This window comes from Lynx rufus, unplaced genomic scaffold (genome assembly GCF_022079265.1).
Source record: "Lynx rufus isolate CCGP_SWC_20201006 ecotype Redwood Valley unplaced genomic scaffold, mLynRuf1.p SCAF_4, whole genome shotgun sequence".
Lineage (NCBI taxonomy): Eukaryota > Metazoa > Chordata > Mammalia > Carnivora > Felidae > Lynx > Lynx rufus.
Window position 1 is genome coordinate 169,649,355 of NW_025814856.1, and position 16,800 is coordinate 169,666,154.

The window sequence follows — 16,800 nt, forward strand, 5'->3', positions numbered from 1 at the left end:
GAACCATATGATACTCTCAATAGATGCAGAGAAAGCATTTGACAAAATACCTTTCTTGATAAAAGCCCTCAAGAAAGTAGGAATAGAAGGATCATACCTCGAGATGATAAAAGCCATATACGAGCAACCCAAAGCTAATATCATCCTCAATGGGGAAAAACTGACAGCTTTCCCCCTAAGGTCAGGAACAAGACAGGGATGTCCACTCTCACCACTGTTATTCAACAAAGTATTGGAAGTCTTAGCCTCTGCAATCAGACAACACAAAGAAATAAAAAGCATCCAAATCAGCTAGGAGGAGGTCAAACTTTCACTCTTCACAGATGACATGATAGTCTATATGGAAAACCCAAAAGATTCCACCAAAAAACTGCTAGTACTGATTCATTAATTCAGCAAAGTGGCAGGATATAAAATCAATGCACAGAAATCGGTTGCATTCCTATACACCAACATGAAGCGACAGAAAGAGAAATCAAGAAATCAATCCCATTTACAGTTGCACCAAAAACCATAAAATACCTAGGAATAAATCTAACCAAAGAGGTGAAAAATCTATACACTGAAAACTATAGAAACTTTATGAAAGAAATTGAAGAAGACACAAAGAAATGGAAAAAGATTTCATGCTCCTGGATAGGAAGAACAAATATTGTTAAAATGTCGATACTACCCAAAGCAATCTACATATTCAACGTGATCCCTATCAAAGTAACACCAGCATTCTTCACAGAGCTAGAACAAACAATCCTAAAATTTGTATGGAACCAGAAAAGACCCCAAACAGCCAAAGTAATCTTGAAAAAGAAAACCAAAGCAGGAGGTATCACAATCCCAGACTTCAAGCTATACTACAAAGCTGTAATCATCAAGACAGTATGATACTGGCACAAGAACAGACACTCACATCACTGGAATAGAAGAGAGAACCTGGTAATGGACCCACAAATGTATGGGCAACTAATTTTTGACAAAGCAAGAAAGAATATCCAGTGGAATAAAGACAGTCTCTTCAGCAAATGGTGTTGGGAAAACTGGACAGCGACATGCAGAAGAATGAACCTGGACCACTTTCTTACACCATACACAAAAATAAACTCAAAGTGGATGAAAGACCTCAATGTAAGACAGGAAGCCATCAAAATCCTCAAGGAGAAAGCAGGCAAAAACCTCTTTGATCTTGCCCGCAGCAATTTCTTACTCAACATGTCTCTGGAGGCAAGGGAAACAGAAGCAAAAATGAACTACTGGGACCTCATCAAAATAAAAAGCTTCTGCACAGCAAAGGAAACAATCAGCAAAACTAAAAGGCAACCAACAGAATGGGAGAAGATATTTGTAAATGACATATCAGATAAAGGGTTAGTATCCAAAATCTACAAAGAACTTATCAAACTCAACACCCCAAAAACAAATAATCCAGTGAAGAAATAGGCAAAAGACATGAATAGACACTTTTCCAAAGAAGACATCCAGATGGCCAACCGACCCATGAGAAAATGCTCAACATCCTCATCGTCAGGGAAATACAAATCAAAACCACAATGAGATACCACCTTACACCTGTCAGAATGGCTAACATTAACAACTGAGGCAACAACAGATGTTGGCGAGGATGCAGAGAAAGAGGATCTCTTTTGCATTGTTGGTGGGAATGCAAGCTCGTGCAGCCACTCTGGAAAACAGTATGGAGGTTTCTCAAAAAACTAAAAATAGAACTACCCTATGACCCAGCAATTGTACTACTAGGCATTTATCCAAGGGATACAGGTGTGCTGTTTCAAAGGGACACATGCACCCCCACGTTTATAGCAGCACTATCAACAATAGCCAAAGTATGGAAAGAGCCCAAATTTCCATCAATGGATGAATGGATAAAGAAAATGTGGCATATATATATATATATATATATATATATATATATATACACACACACACACACACAATGGAGTATTACTCAGCAATTAAAAAAGAATGAAATCTTGCCATTTGCAACTACGTGAATGGAACTGGAGGGTATTATGCTAAGTGAAATGAGTCAGTCAGAGAAAGACAAAAATCATATAACTTCACGAGAAAAACAGATGAACATAAGGGAAGAGAAACAAAAATAATATAAAAACAGGGAGGGGGACAAAACAAAAGAGACTCTTAAATATGAAGAACAAACTGAGGGTTGCTGGAGGGGTTGTGGGAGGGGGAATGGGCTAAATGGGTAAGGGGCATTAAGGAATCTACTCCTGAAATCTTTGTTTCACTATATACTAACTAATTTGGATGTAAATTTTTAAAAAAATTAAAAAATAAAGTTAAATTACAAAGTTAAAAAAATAAAAATTAAAAATTTTTTAAAAATTAAAAAAAAAAGACCATCTTTTCCCCCATTGAATGCTCTTGGCACCTCTGTCAAAAATCATTTGACTATACACGTGAGGGTTTATTTTGGGATCCCTACACTATTCCCTGGGTCTATATTATACATCTATCTTTATGATGATACTACAACTGTTTTGATAACTGCAAACTTTGGAACTTAGGAAGTGGTAGTCCTCTAGTTTCAAAAGTCCTCTTTCTCAGGATTGTTTAGCTATTCGGGGTACATTGAGATTTCATACGAGTTTTTGAGTAAATATTTCCATTTCTGCAAAAAATGACTTTGGGATTTTGATAGAAATTACACTGAATCTGTATATCATTTGGGGTAATTGACATTTTAGCAATATTGTCTCCAATCCATGAACATGAGATAAATTTTCATTTATTTATATCTCCTTTCATTTCTTTCAGCAATGTTTTATAGTTTTCATCGTACAAGTCTGCACCTCCCTGGTCAAGTTCATTCCTAAGTATTTTATTCATCCTGATGCTATTGTAAATGGAATTGTCTTTTAAATTTCCTTTGCAGGTTGTTCATTGCTTATTTATAGAAACAAAACTAATTTTTGTGTGTCTTTGTGTCCTGTAATTTTGCTGAATTCATTTATTAGATCTAACAGCATTTTTCTTTAGAGTCTTTAGGATTTGCTATGTATAAGATAATATCATCTGCAAACAGAGATAATTTTAATTTTTCCTTTCCAATTTGGATACGTATTATTTCTCTTTCTTGCTTAACTGCTCTGACCAGAACTTCTAGTATTATACTGAACAGAAGTGGCATCCTTGCCTTGTTCCTGATCTTAAAGAAAAAACTTTCAGTCTTGCACCATTAAGTATTATGTTTGCTGTGGGGTTTTTCTATATGGCTTTTATCATGTGGAGGTAGTTGGCTCTTGAACAACATGGGGGTTAAGGGCACCATCTTCCCACGCAGTTGAAAATCCAAGTAAAACTACTGACTCCCCCAAAACTTTATTAATAGCCAACTGTTGACCAGAAGCCTGATAACATAGTGAATTGACACATATTTTGTATGTTATTATATACATTGTATTCTTATGATAAGCTACAGAAAAGATGTTATTAAGAAAATCATAAGGGGGTTGCCTGGATGGCTCAGTCAGTCATGTGTCAGGCTTTGATTTCAGCTCAGGTTGTGTGGTCGGGGAATCAGGCCCCATGTCAGGTTCTGTACTAACAGAGCAGAGCCTGCTTGGTATTCTCTCTCTCTCTCTAAATAAACTTTAAAAAAAAGAAAATCAAAAAGAAGAGAAAATACATTTACAGTACTGTGCTGTATTTGTCCAAAATATCTGCACATAAGTGGACTCAGGCAGTTCAAACCTTTGTTTTTCAGGGTTCAGCTGTATTTTGTTGAGTGCCTTCATCAGGAATGTTGTTGAATTTTGTCAAATGCTTTTTCTGCATCAATTGAGATGACCATACCAATTTTTTTCCCTTCATTCTATTAATGTGGTGGAATACATTGACTCAATTTCCTATGTTGAGCCATCCTTGCATTCCAGAAATAAATCCTTGTATATGCTGTAGAATTCAGTTTGCCAGCATTTTGTTGAGGAATTTTGCATCAAGGTTCATAAGAGATACTGGTTTAGAGCTGTCTTTCCTTGTAGTATCTTTGGCTTTGGTATCAGGGTTACAATGGCCTCACAGAATAAGTTCAGAAGTATTCCCTCCTCTTCAATTTTTTTTTTTTTTTGAAAACTTTGAGAAGGATTGGCATTAGTGTTTCTTTAAGTGCTTGGTAGAATTCACCAGTGAAGCCATCAGGTCCAGGGATTTTCTTTGTTGGGAAACTTTTTTCACTACTGATTCAATCTCCTTACTACTTAAGTCTATTCAGATTTTCAATTTCTTTGATATTTAGTCTTGGTAGGTTTTGTATTTGTAGGAATTGGTCCATTTCATCTAGGTTATCCAATATTTTGGCATACAATTGTTCATAGTATTGTCTTAGCCCTTGTTATAATAAACTCACTTTCATTTCTGACTTTAGTAATTTGAGTTCCTCTCCCTGTTTTTCTTAGTCCACCTAGCTAAAGGTTTGTCAATTTTGTTGATCTTTTTGAAGAAAAAACTTTTGATTTCATCAATTTTCTCTATTGTTTTTCTATTCTGTTTCATTTACCTCTGTTCTAATCTTTATTACTTTTTTTCTGCTAGCTTTAAGTTCAGTCTGTTCTTCTTTTTCTAGTTCCCTAAGTTAAAAGGTTAGGTTGTTGATTTGAGATCTTTCTTGTTTTTTAATGTAATAATTTATAGTAAATTTCCCATTTAGCACTACTTTCACTGTATCCCATAAGCTTTGGTAGGCCATGGTTTTGTTTTCATTCATCCCTCTAAGTATTTTCTAATTTTCCTTGTGATTTCTTCTTTGATCCATTGCTTATTTAAAAGTGTTTAAATTCACAAGAACGTGAGTTTTCCAGTTTTTGTTATGTTATTGATTAGCTTCATCCTGTTGTGGTTGGAGAAGATACTTTGTATAATAACTATCTTTTAAAATCTATTGAGATTAATTTGTGGTCTAACATACAGTCTATCTTGGAAAATGTCCTGTATGCACTTGAGAAGAATGTGTGTGTGGCTGCTGGGTGTTTTATATTATGTGTTAGACCTAGTTGGTTAATTGTGTGTTTAAGTCCTCTGTTTCCTTACTTATCTTCTGTCTTGTTGTTCTATTATTTTGAGCAGAGTATTGAAGTCTCTAACAATTATCGTTGAACTGTTTCTCCGTTCAATTCTGTCAGTTTTTACTTCATATAATTTGATGGTCTGTCATTAGGTGCATGTTTATAATTGTATCTTCTTGCTTTATTGAACCTTTTATTAACATATAATGTCCTTCCTTGTCTCTTGAAAACTGTTTTGAGTTAAAGCTGATTTTTTCTGATATTAGCATAGGCACCCTTTCTCTCTTTTGTTTACTACGTGTGAAATATAATTTTCCATCATTTCTCTTTCAGTCATTTGTGTCTCTGGATTCAAGTGACTCTCTTGTAGACATCATACAGTTGAATCATGTGTTTTTTATCCATTCTTCCAGCCTCTGTCTTTTGATTGGAGAGTTTAATATATTTACATTTAAAGTAATTACTGATTGGGGCGCCTAGGTGGCTCAGTTGGTTCAGCGTCTGACTTCGGCTCAGGTCATGATCTCGCGGTCTGTGGGTTCGAGCCCTGTGTCGGGCTCTGTGCTGACAGCTCAGGGCCTGGAGCCTGCTTCGGATTCTGTGTCTCCCTCTCTCTCTGCCCCTCCCCCGCTCATGTTCTGTCCCTCTCTCTCTGTCAAAAATAGACATTAAAAAAATTTTTAAGTAATTACTGATAAGGAGGGACTTCCTTCTGTCATTTTGCTAATTGTTTTTTATGTGGCCTATAAACTTTTTTTGTCTCTCATTTTACTGCACTCTTGTCTTTTTTTTGAGTTTCGTTGATTTTTTTGTAGTGAAATGTTAAAATTTTTTCTTAATTTCCTTTTCTATAGCTATCTTCTTTGTGATACCATGGAGATTACCTTTAACATCCTAAGGTAATAGCATTCTCGTTTGAATTTATAGCAGCTTAACTTCAGTAACATACAAAAACCCTATTCCTTTACAGATCCATCCCACCCCTTTCAATTGCTGATGTCACAAAATTACATCTTTATTCATTATGTGCTCCAAAAAATAAATTAATATTTTTAAATGCATTACTTGCCTAAATTATGTAGAAAACAAGATTTGGAGTTATAAACCAAAGTTATAGTAATGCTAACAAATGCTTTTTATTAGTATTAGCTTTTACATTAATCATTGTGGTTTTTTTTTCCTTTAAATGTATTAGTCTCCAGGGGTGCCTAGATGGCTCGGTCATTTGAGATTCAGACTCTTGATTTCGGCTCAGGTTGTGATCCAGGGTTGTGGGATTGAGCTCCACATCAGGCTCCATGCTTAGTGTGGAACCTGTTTGAGATTTTCATTCATTCTCTCTCTCTCTCTCCCTCTAAAATTTTTTTATTTAAAATTTAAAAATATATGTATTAATCTCTTAAATCATGTAGAAAATAGAAAGTATGGTTACAAACCATTGTTTCAATAATACTAGCTTTTATATTGCCCATTACTTTTTTTTGAGATCTTTATTTCTCCATACAGCTTTGAGTTACTGTCTAGTGTCTACTATCTACTTACATTTCATCTTATAAGATTCCCTTTAGCATATCTTGAAGGGCAGGTCTACTGGTCATGAACCCCCTCAGTCTTTGTTTATCTGGGAATGTCCTGATTTCTCCCTCACTTTTGGAAGACAGTTTTGTAGGTGGCGCCTGAGTGGCTCAGTTGGTTAACTGTCCAACTTCAGCTCAGGGCATGTTCTTGAGGGCTCATGAGTTCAAGACCCGCATCAGGCTCTGTGCTGACAGCTTGGAGCCTGGAGCCTGCTTTGGATTCTGTGTCTCCCTCTCTCTCTCTTTTCTTCCCCTGCTCTCTGTCTCTCTCAAAAATAAACATTTAAAAAAAATTTTTTTAAAAGAAAGACAGTTTTGTAGGATATAGGATTCTTGGTTGACAGTTGTTTTCATTCAGCACTTTGAATACATGGGCCCACTGTCTTTTGGCCTCTATAAAGTTTATGAGAAATTTGCTCATTTTCTTATTGAGGATCCCTTGTATGTGACAATTTTCTTCTCTCTTGCTGCTTTCAGGATTCACTCTTTATCTTTGGCTTTTGAAAGTTAGATTGTAATATGTCTTGGTGTGGACTTCTTTGAGTTCATCTTACTTGGGAGTTAATTGACCTTCTTGGATATTTGTATTCATGCCTCTCATCAAATTTAGGGATTTTTCAGCCATTATTTTTTCAGATATTCTCTCTGCCCCTTTCTCTCTTCTGCTGGGATTCCCCCAATGGGTATGTTGGCCTGCTTGATGGTATCCTATATGTCCCTTAGACTCTGTTTACTCTCCCTCAAACATTTTTCTTTCTGTTCCTCAGATTCAGTAATTTTCATTGTCCTGTCTTCAAGCTTATGGATTCTTTCTTCTGCCCGCCCAGATCTTCATTTGAATCCCTACAGTAAAATTTTTCATCACAGCTATTGTACTTTTGAACTCCAGAATTTCTTTTTGGTTTCATTTCATGTTTTCTATCTCTTTATTGAAAGTTCCATTTTGTTCACACATTGTTTTCCTGACATTTTCCATATTTTCCTTTAGTTCTTTAAGCATCTTTAATTAAGACAGTTGCTTTAAAGTCTTTGTCTAATAGATCTGCCATTAGATCTTTTTCAAAGACAGTTCCTGTTATCTTTTTTCCTTTGAATGGGCTATACTCTCGTTTCTTTGCATGTCTTGTGCATTTGTTGTTTTTGTTGAACACTGGATATTTGAATCTAATAATGTGGTAATTCTAGAAATCAGGCTTCCCTTCCCCAGGATTTGCTGGGGTTTTTTATTTATTTTTTTTTTGTTATAGTTTTTGGCTTTCTGATTTCTGTAGGCCATCTGTGTGCCAACGATCAGCCTGAGATATAATATATTTCCCCATACATGCAGTTGTTTTTTAATGTTCTAGTCTTTAATGTCCAGCTCCCAAAAGGTGAAGTGACAAGTGAAGGGAGTAAAAGTGGAGCACTGGCCCTTTAAATCCCCTGTAAGTCACTTGAGACAGACAGGGAGGGGCTTGCAACAACAGGGGGAGGTTCAACAACAATGGCCACCTACCTCTTTGTATAAGTGTGATCAGACGCAGGAATCAGCCATTAGAACACATATCCCCAATATTTGAAGGGCAGGGCCCTTTCTACCCACCCTGGCTTGCACAAGCTGTGTGCAAATGCTTCCAGAATATGTGTACAGCTGCCTGTCAGGGGCTGAGGGTGGGGGACAGGTAGGCTGCTCCTGTGCCAAATTGAAATTTAGCTGAAATCTACCAGCTGAAATTTAGCTGAAATCTACCAGGGGTGCCTGGGTGGCTCAGTCAGTTGAACATCTGACTCTTGATTTCAACTCAGGTCATGATCCCAGGGTCACAGGATTGAGCCCCGTGTCCAGCTCCAGGCTGTGCATGGAGCCTGCTTAAGATTCTCTCTCTTCCTCTCCTTCTGCCCCTTTCTCCCACTCATGCTCTCTCTCTCCAGAATAAAAAAATAATAAAACATTTAAAAAATAAAACAATAAAATAAAATTTAAAATAGCTGCAACCAAAATTAACTCCGATTTACTATCTAAGACTTCTGGAAGTTCAAGCCTTCAGTAGCCTCCACAGTTCCAAAATAGTTAGTCAGACACAGTCTTTCTGGTGCAGCTGCTGTCCAGGTGGGAGACAGTTTCCTGGTGTTTCCCGCTCTATCATCTTCCCAGAATCCTCCTGTCTGTCTTTTTATAAAACCAAATCCCCTCAACTGAACTAAGACTTCTCCAAGGATTCTCAGACTTGAGTTACTACTGGATGGCCCTAGACAATTTTTGCATGTGGAGATTATCTGATTTAGTCTTTCGTGGATAGATATTAGTGATCCCCAGTCAGTCTTGTAATAACTGTAATATCCCTTTACTTAGACTGAACTATCACTTCCTCCTCATGCCTGTGCGGGCCACATGCCCAAACTTCCTAGGTACTGATGTCTTTGCGATGACACTTTGCAAGCAGGGCTGTGTACATTAGCTGGAATTTTCATGTCTTGTAATTGCCGATATAATTACAGTACAGGGTCCCTCCTGAGATAACAAGTAATTGTCCTTCACATGAGAACGAAAATAGATCTTCAGGTGCCTGCCTACCGTTAGTGCCATTTCCTACAACACAACTTACTACCTCATGGCCGCATTCAGGTTGGCTGATAAAGTGTGCAAAGCAAAAGATAAAACTCCTTTCTGAGGCCTCTCTGCAACACAGAGCCCTCCTGCACAGTGGACTGATGGCCTGGCCTCTGGCCTGACAGGTCAGCCAGCGTGTGGTTGGTTGTGTCTCAGGCTGTGCGTGGGGTGCAGCATGCCGGAGTTCCCATTCTTCCTCCTCTAAGTTTCAAGTCATTGAACAAGAGTATGATTCTGGGCATGAGGAGCTTATCCACCTCCAAATTCCTTTCCCATCTGACTACCTCTACAGTTACTGCAAAGAGGCAGAAAACCAGATGTTCCTCTTGCAACCCAATTACCTTGTTGTGGTCTCCATCCCATCAGGCTTCCCAGGAGGTTATCATGACGGATGCCTTTTTCATTTCAATCCACCTCAACCCTCCAAGTGTATTCAGCATGTGCAGCACTAGCGCCAAGGTGCCATCTGAAGCAGAAAGATAATTACAGGTGGAAAGAGGGAACTTACCCCTTCCACCCCACATCTCTGCCAATCAAGCAGACGTGCACACATGTGGTCTCTGTTATCCACAGCACTACATGCATCATGCATGGGCCACTGGAGGGATGGAACACATGACATGTCCGAATTCCATTTGTAAAAGTGTGTGCAAGGGGAAATGCTCCTTTCCATCAAATTACAGTGTGCCACTAGTGCCTTCTCTTGGCGGCTGCACATTCTAGGTTAATTTCAGGGTTTGCAGTAATTGAAGAGAAGAGAGAATGGAGAGTCCTGCACAAACAAGAAACAGGCAAACTTGAAGGTTTTCTCGAGACCCAGCATTTAAGTGGATTGTCCATGGTTCTCCCCTCCGGGTCCCCGGAATGGGGGCTTCAGTCCTTCTCCAGCCAGACGTGAGGGGTGTACTAGGACACAGGTGGCTGCTGCCTCTTCCTGGTGCCATGTCACAGCTTGTGACTTGAAAGAAAAGTCAGACTTCCCCACTCCTATCTTTTCAAGGCCTGCACAGCCTCAAATTCAGTGTCAAAGGATGACAGAGGAGACCTCAGGGCTGGTCCAGCAGCCTCATCTGCAACTTCTCTTTCCCCCAAAAATACACGACTCTGTGTGCATCTACTTAAAAATACTCTCACAGCCTAGCTCCCATCACACCAGGAAGGGTGTGGCAACCCTGTCAGGACATTATTTCTGCTCTGCAGAGAACTGCACTGGTTTTGCCTATGCCTGTCATTTAAGAGTGACTGTACAGACTTTCAAAAAAATAAAAAATAAAAGAGACTCTTTGGGGCAAAGACTAAATGAGCATTTTTCCCCACTCAAATGGGAAGTCGAGTTTTTCGGGGTGTGGGGCAGGAAGGCAAAGAGCTAGTGAGTGAGAAAAGGTGCAAGTCTGGGGTCAGAGATCCAAAGCAGCTGGGGTAATGGGAACCCTCTTGCACTGTTGGTGGGATGCAAACTGGTGCAGCCGCTCTGGAAGACAGTGTGGAGGTTCCTCAAAAAATTAAAAATAGATCTACCCTATGACCCAGCAATAGCACTGCTAGGAATTTACCCAAGGGATACAGGCGTGCTGATGCATAGGAGCACTTGTACCCCAATGTTTATAGCAGCACTCTCAACAATAGCCAAATTATGGAAAGAGCCTAAATGTCCATCAACTGATGAATGGATAAAGAAATTGTGGTTTATACATACAATGGAATAGTACTTGGCAATGAGAAAGAATGAAATATGACCCTTTGTAGCAATGTGGATGGAACTGGAGAGTGTTATGCTAAGTGAAATAAGCCGTACAGAGAAAGACAGATACCATATGGTTTCACTCTTATGTGGATCCTGAGAAACTTAACAGATGACCATGGGGGAGGGGAAGGAAAAAAAAAAGTTAGAGAGGGAGGGAGCCAAACCACAAGAGACTCAAAAACTGAGAATAAACCGAGGGTTGATGGGGAGTGGGAGGAAGGGGAAGGTGGGTGATGGGCATTGAGGAGGGCACCTGTTGGGACGAGCACTGGGTGTTGTATGGAAACCAATCTGACAATAAATTTCGTATAAAAAAAAAAAAGCAGCCGGGGGAGAAGCAAGAAGGTGACCGACATACCAAAATGGACCAGGAACTAAGTCTCAGCTCAAGAGACAGAGCCTGTGGTAATGTGCCGGGCCCATTACAAAGTCCCCTGTACTGGGGCTTAGGACAATAGAAATTTGTTTCTCCCAGTGGTGGAGGCTCACAGTCCCAAACCACAGTGTCCGCTGAGCTACTTTCTGGTGACAACTCTCTCTCCATGGTATGTAGCCAGCTGTCTCTACCTGTGTCCTTACATGGTCATCCTTCTGTGTCTGTCTTTGTGTCCAAATTTCCCCTTTCCAGAAGGACATCAGTCATATTTGGATTAGTGTCCACCCTAATGACCTCCTCTTAACTGACTACATTTGCAACAACTCTATTTCCAAATAAGGTCACGTTCTGGGGTACTAGGGGTTAAAATTTCAATATATCAAGTTGGGGGGTAGACACAATGTAACTCATAACTAGCACCATCCAGAAAAGCTGAATAGCAGTCAAAGCTGTTTATTAGACACATTTGTTCCTTAATGCCACTCCTGATTTGATGCATCTCCATCAAACACATGGGGCCCTCAAGATTTCCTGCTACTCTGTCCCCCATGTCTCCCATGTCCCAGAATGTTCTACATGAGCCCTTCCCAAGGCAGGCAGGATGAGCATTCTGCCCCTTTCTAGTAAGGCTATTCCAAGATTTTTGTAAAACCTCTCCCATTAAGGCATTGTGATGCCTTCATGTGCACGTGGGAGGCAAAGCAGGGCAAAATATACATCCAGACACATGACAGGGAAAGACCTAACCTGGCAAAGGCTCAAACATCAGAACCTTGGTTGACAGGGCCTCTCAGGAAAAACCATATGAAGCAAGCTTAATGCTAAAGAAGGCAAATTACACAAAAGCCCTTGTTAGGGAATTCCCTTTTTTGTACAAATCTTTAAAATAATAATTCCAGGGCATGACCTATAACAGTACTTCTCTTTCCTGGTTGTACATGAGAACACATAGCAACATGCAGACTGATCCCATTCTCCTGGCCATAGTGAGCACCTATTAGATTTAAGCTCCTGAGAGTGAGAATTTACTCACCCTGGAGACATTCACTTAAATGGATGAACTGGGGCGACATCAGTGGGCGATATCAATGGGGCAGGAATCAGACCCGTAAGTGCCATAGAACTGAGACGTCTTTTGGATTCCTCAGAGTTCTGAAATTCCGGTTCTAGGAAAATATACTTCGGAAAAAATCAACAAAATTGAAAGGGAGCAAATGGATATTTGCTTTACCTTAGGTTAACATAAAAATCAACCAATCTATGTAGTAAGTAAAATTTTAAATGCAGGTTGAAAGTCACAAAGTTCACTGTGACTTCATCTGTGAATACTCACACATCCACCAAGAAAGGAAATACTGACAAAGCACACATGAAAACAAGAACAAAATACTGGGATGGGGAGCCCACAGCGACCTGTATCTTATTGATTATGTGAATTCTCTAAATGTTCCATAATGAAAGGTACCACTGTGACAAGAAGAAAAATTAATTTTATAAAAATCACTTCATCAGAGTGTATGATCCCCCCAAAGATGTTAAATGTCGATTTTACTGGTACAAATATGATGTCCTAATGCTAGGGAAGGGAAAGGAGTACATCTAGAACAACACGATGAAACACAAAACCAGAGTTTCTACAAGGCAGCTGAAGATTAATCACCAAAGGAGCATTCAAGATGAGGAATGCTGCGAGCTCAGAGGCACAAACAGAAGTTGCCACTAGGAGGTACGTTAGCCCATTAGTGTGATGACAGCCCAACAGCTGGCTGGAAGACAGAACACCATCCACAACCCTGATTCACACGCACAGCTCTCAGGGAAGAGGGCTCCCCTCCTGAGTCTGCAGGGACGTGGCCCACCTCTGCCAGAGGTCTGTGGAACAGGAGATGGGCCTGAAGCTTCTGATGGAGACATCTCCAGCCCCCCCAAGGACAAGCCCCCCCCCCCGGGGACAAGCCTTCCCCCAGGGACAAGACCCCCCACCCCAGGGTTAAGGCCCCCCCAGGGGACAAATCATGGCCCAGGGACAAGCTCCTCCCCCCCAGGGACAAGCCCCCCACCCTGGGGACAAGCCCTCCCCAGGGACAAGACCCCCCACCCCAGGGGACAAGCACCCTCCCCAGGAACAAGTCCCCACCCAGGGGACAAGACCCACTCTAGGGGACAAGCCCCCTCCCCAGGGGACAAATCCTCGCCCAGGGACAAGCTCCCCCTACCCAGGGACAAGCCCCCCCACCCCAGGGGACAAGTCCCACTCTAGGGGACAAGCCCCCTCCCCAGGGGACAAGCCCCTCCCCAAGGGACAAGCCCCACCCCCCCAGGGATAAGTCCCACACCCCCAGGAAAAAGTCCTGCCCCAGGGGACAAGCCCCCTCCCCCGGAACAAGCCCCCTCCCAGGGACAAGCTCCCCCCAGGGACAAGTCCCCTCCCCAGGGACAAGTCCCACCCCAGGGGACAAGCTCCTCCCCCCCCCCCCCCCCCCCCCCCCCCGCCTCCAGGGATAAGCTCCCACCCAGGGGACAAGTCCCACCCCTGGGACAAGACCCACCCTAGGGGACAAACCTCCTTCTCAGGGGACAAGCCCCTTCCCCAGGGACAAGTCCCACCCCAGGGGACAAGCCCGCTCCCCAGGAACAAGTCCTACCCCAGGGGACAAGCCCCCCCACCCCCCCGCCAGGGGACCCCTGCTCAAGGCACTGGTTTGGCTGCAATCCGTAAGTCAACTTTGTGCTGAGCGACATCTGACAGCCCATCGTGGTCCTGACACTTCTAGAGAGGCCTGTCTTGGGAAAGCAGGCAGCACCTCCACCCCGCCACCGGGAAGCTGTGTCTTGCCTTGCCCTTCTCTGCCCCAAAGAGGGCACTGCGGACCCTCTCAGCTGGGGGGCACACACACACAGCTGTGGGTCCCACACAAACCATCCAGCGATGCAGATGCGGGCAGGCAAGGCTAGACGTGGCCACAGAGTTTGCACTGCCTGAGGGAAAACTGCAGAATCTTTCCTTTGGGCTGTAAACCAAGGCTCCATCCAGGACTGAGGTCTTCTTACTTAAAACACCTGAAATGCTTGCCTCTCCAGAACAGACGTCTGGAGGAAACGCTCTGCTACCACAGGCCTGAGACACAAAGGGAGCTGCAGGCCTACCTCCGACTCGGCAGGCAGCAAAAACAAGGTTCAAGAGTTTCTCTAATACATGGGGTCTTATCTACACAATTCTCCCTGCTGCAAAATACGATTCATCTAGTGCTACGGTATCCACTACTTCCTGAATGTATTCAGAATGTATTTTTCCGACCTTACCCAAATTCGTGTTCTTTTCAGTCTTAGAAAAGTGAAACTCGGGGCGCCTGGGTGGCGCAGTCGGTTAAGCGTCCGACTTCAGCCAGGTCACGATCTCGCGGTCCGTGAGTTCGAGCCCCGCGTCAGGCTCTGGGCTGACGGCTCAGAGCCTGGAGCCTGTTTCAGATTCTGTGTCTCCCTCTCTCTGACCCTCCCCCATTCATGCTCTGTCTCTCTCTGTCCCAAAAATAAATAAACGTTGAAAAAAAAAATTAAAAAAAAAAAAAAAGAAAAAGAAAAGTGAAACTCGTCTGACTGTGGACAGTCTGCTCAGGAAACCCAGACCCTTCGGAAGTGCGAAGTAGAAACTCGGGGTGCCACGGCCGTAGATGCTGACCTCACGCCACGGAACTGGGATCCGAGCGTGCGCTGATCACATGAAGGGAAGAAGCTGCACACCCGGCGCCTGAGGGGCGGCCACCTCTCCAGGGACCCCCACTGGCAGCTCCTTCCAAGGACCCTCTCGACGCCACATGCCGTGTGACTGGTGCTCAGTGACTCTGAGCCTGGGTCCCGCTCCCAGGGCCGCCCACCCGCACAGCTCTCAAAGGTCACTTCTGCACCCACAGTCCTGCTCACCCAACCACCGGCTTCTTCAGTTTCCATGCATACCTTCTGTACTCAAACCATAGTCATGATTTTTGTGTCGTCGTTTCAGGTCTGTTTTTGTCACCCAGCACCGAACAGCTTGGAAAACAAAGCTTCAGAAGCACACAGACAAGTGACTTTGGGAAAATCTGACTCTCCTCAAGCATGTGATGGGGAAATGTTACTAATACAGAACAGACAAAGCATACAGCCCACGGGTCCGTGCCGCCTGAAAAGAAAGCGAGGACACACCCCGGGTCGTGGAAAGAGAACTGTCCCCACCAGCCTCCCGCAGCTGGGACCTCAGACAAGCTCAACACTCTGAGCCCAGAGTAAGACCGAAGACCCCCAAGAGCCTAGACACAGTGCCACCACGACCCTGACCTGGAAGCCTGTGCTCATGGCTCAAAACAACCTTGATCCTGAAATGTCATACTGCTAAGTGGAATGGAGAATGAATTCGCAACGGATTTATGTGGAAACCTGAAGAAGAATGAAAGCAAGAAGATGTCTCCCACAACATTTAACAATTATGGTCTTTGAGAGGCATATGTGCATGCGCCCTAAAGCTCCTCCTGGTTTTAGAAGTCAGAATGCGGGAAAAAAAAAAAAAAAAAGAAGCCAGAATATGAAAGAAACCTGCATAGACAGAATGACAAAGGCACCAACCTGGTGTGTGAGATTTTTATTCCTTAAGTTACACTGACATCTGGTGGTCTTTTCTATCAGAAAGGAAATACTCTTGGTTCTGTAATCTTAAACATATGTATAATCAAAACACATCTTTGCAGTATCTTTGGGATTGAAAGCAAACACCACCAGAGGCAGCATAAAATATTAATAAAATAATGAAAAAGCTAATAAGAATATATTTATGCATAGTCTTAATTTTAATAAACCAAAAAAAAAAATAAAGCATGGTTTTCCTCTTCCTAGGCCACACCTTGTTAATAAGGTAGTTTAGATTAGAGTGGCTCTATAGTGGAATTTTTCAAATAGAATTTAAAAGGAAAAGGAGGAAGAAGAGATCAGTGCCTAAGGGCAACAGCCCACAGGTTTCTCTCCCCCTGTGAAACTGTTATTATTAGCATCTTACAGGAAGCTCTTCTCTTTGGTAGTGAAACTAGGAGAAAGTAGATATTCATTACTTGTTTCTGCAAAATGACAGCTATTCCTAAGTGTGCCAAAATTAAATTAATAAAATGGGTAATTCAGTGGGCTCAGAAAAATCCACATGATAAGAAAAGGTAACTGCATAATATAAATGTTTCCCCTGTGTTTGCAGAACTACATTGAACGTAGGACCACCTCTTTGCAACTTGACTATGGTGATAACTGTAAAAGATGGGGGAAGAAGGGGACTCACACAAAAATTCGCTTTGGATCTTCTGTCCCCCTCTCTCTACCCCTCCCCTGCTTGCACTCTCTCAAAAATAAATAAACATTTTAAACATAAATACTGCTAACATAAACACTGGACTTCCCAGTGATATTTTTATTAATTTGCTTGTATATTCCAATAGCTACCAAAGACAGTTTGAAAGTCTGTT

The 16,800-nt window shown here is 42.1% G+C and overlaps 1 protein-coding gene across 5 annotated transcripts in view; it reads right to left on the bottom strand.

Annotated features, from left to right (window-relative positions):
* PTPRN2 (protein tyrosine phosphatase receptor type N2) overlaps nt 1–16,800 on the bottom strand; it is a 766,821-nt gene that overhangs the window by 640,505 nt on the left and 109,516 nt on the right. The window contains exon 3 of one of the 5 annotated variants that reach the window (XM_047094889.1): nt 9,542–9,666. The exons of the other annotated variants lie outside the window; for them this stretch is intronic. Within the exon in view, the coding sequence (XP_046950845.1) occupies nt 9,542–9,563 (22 nt within the window). The 5' untranslated portion in view covers nt 9,564–9,666. The remainder of the gene's footprint in view (nt 1–9,541; nt 9,667–16,800) is intronic. 5 annotated transcript variants of the gene reach the window in all.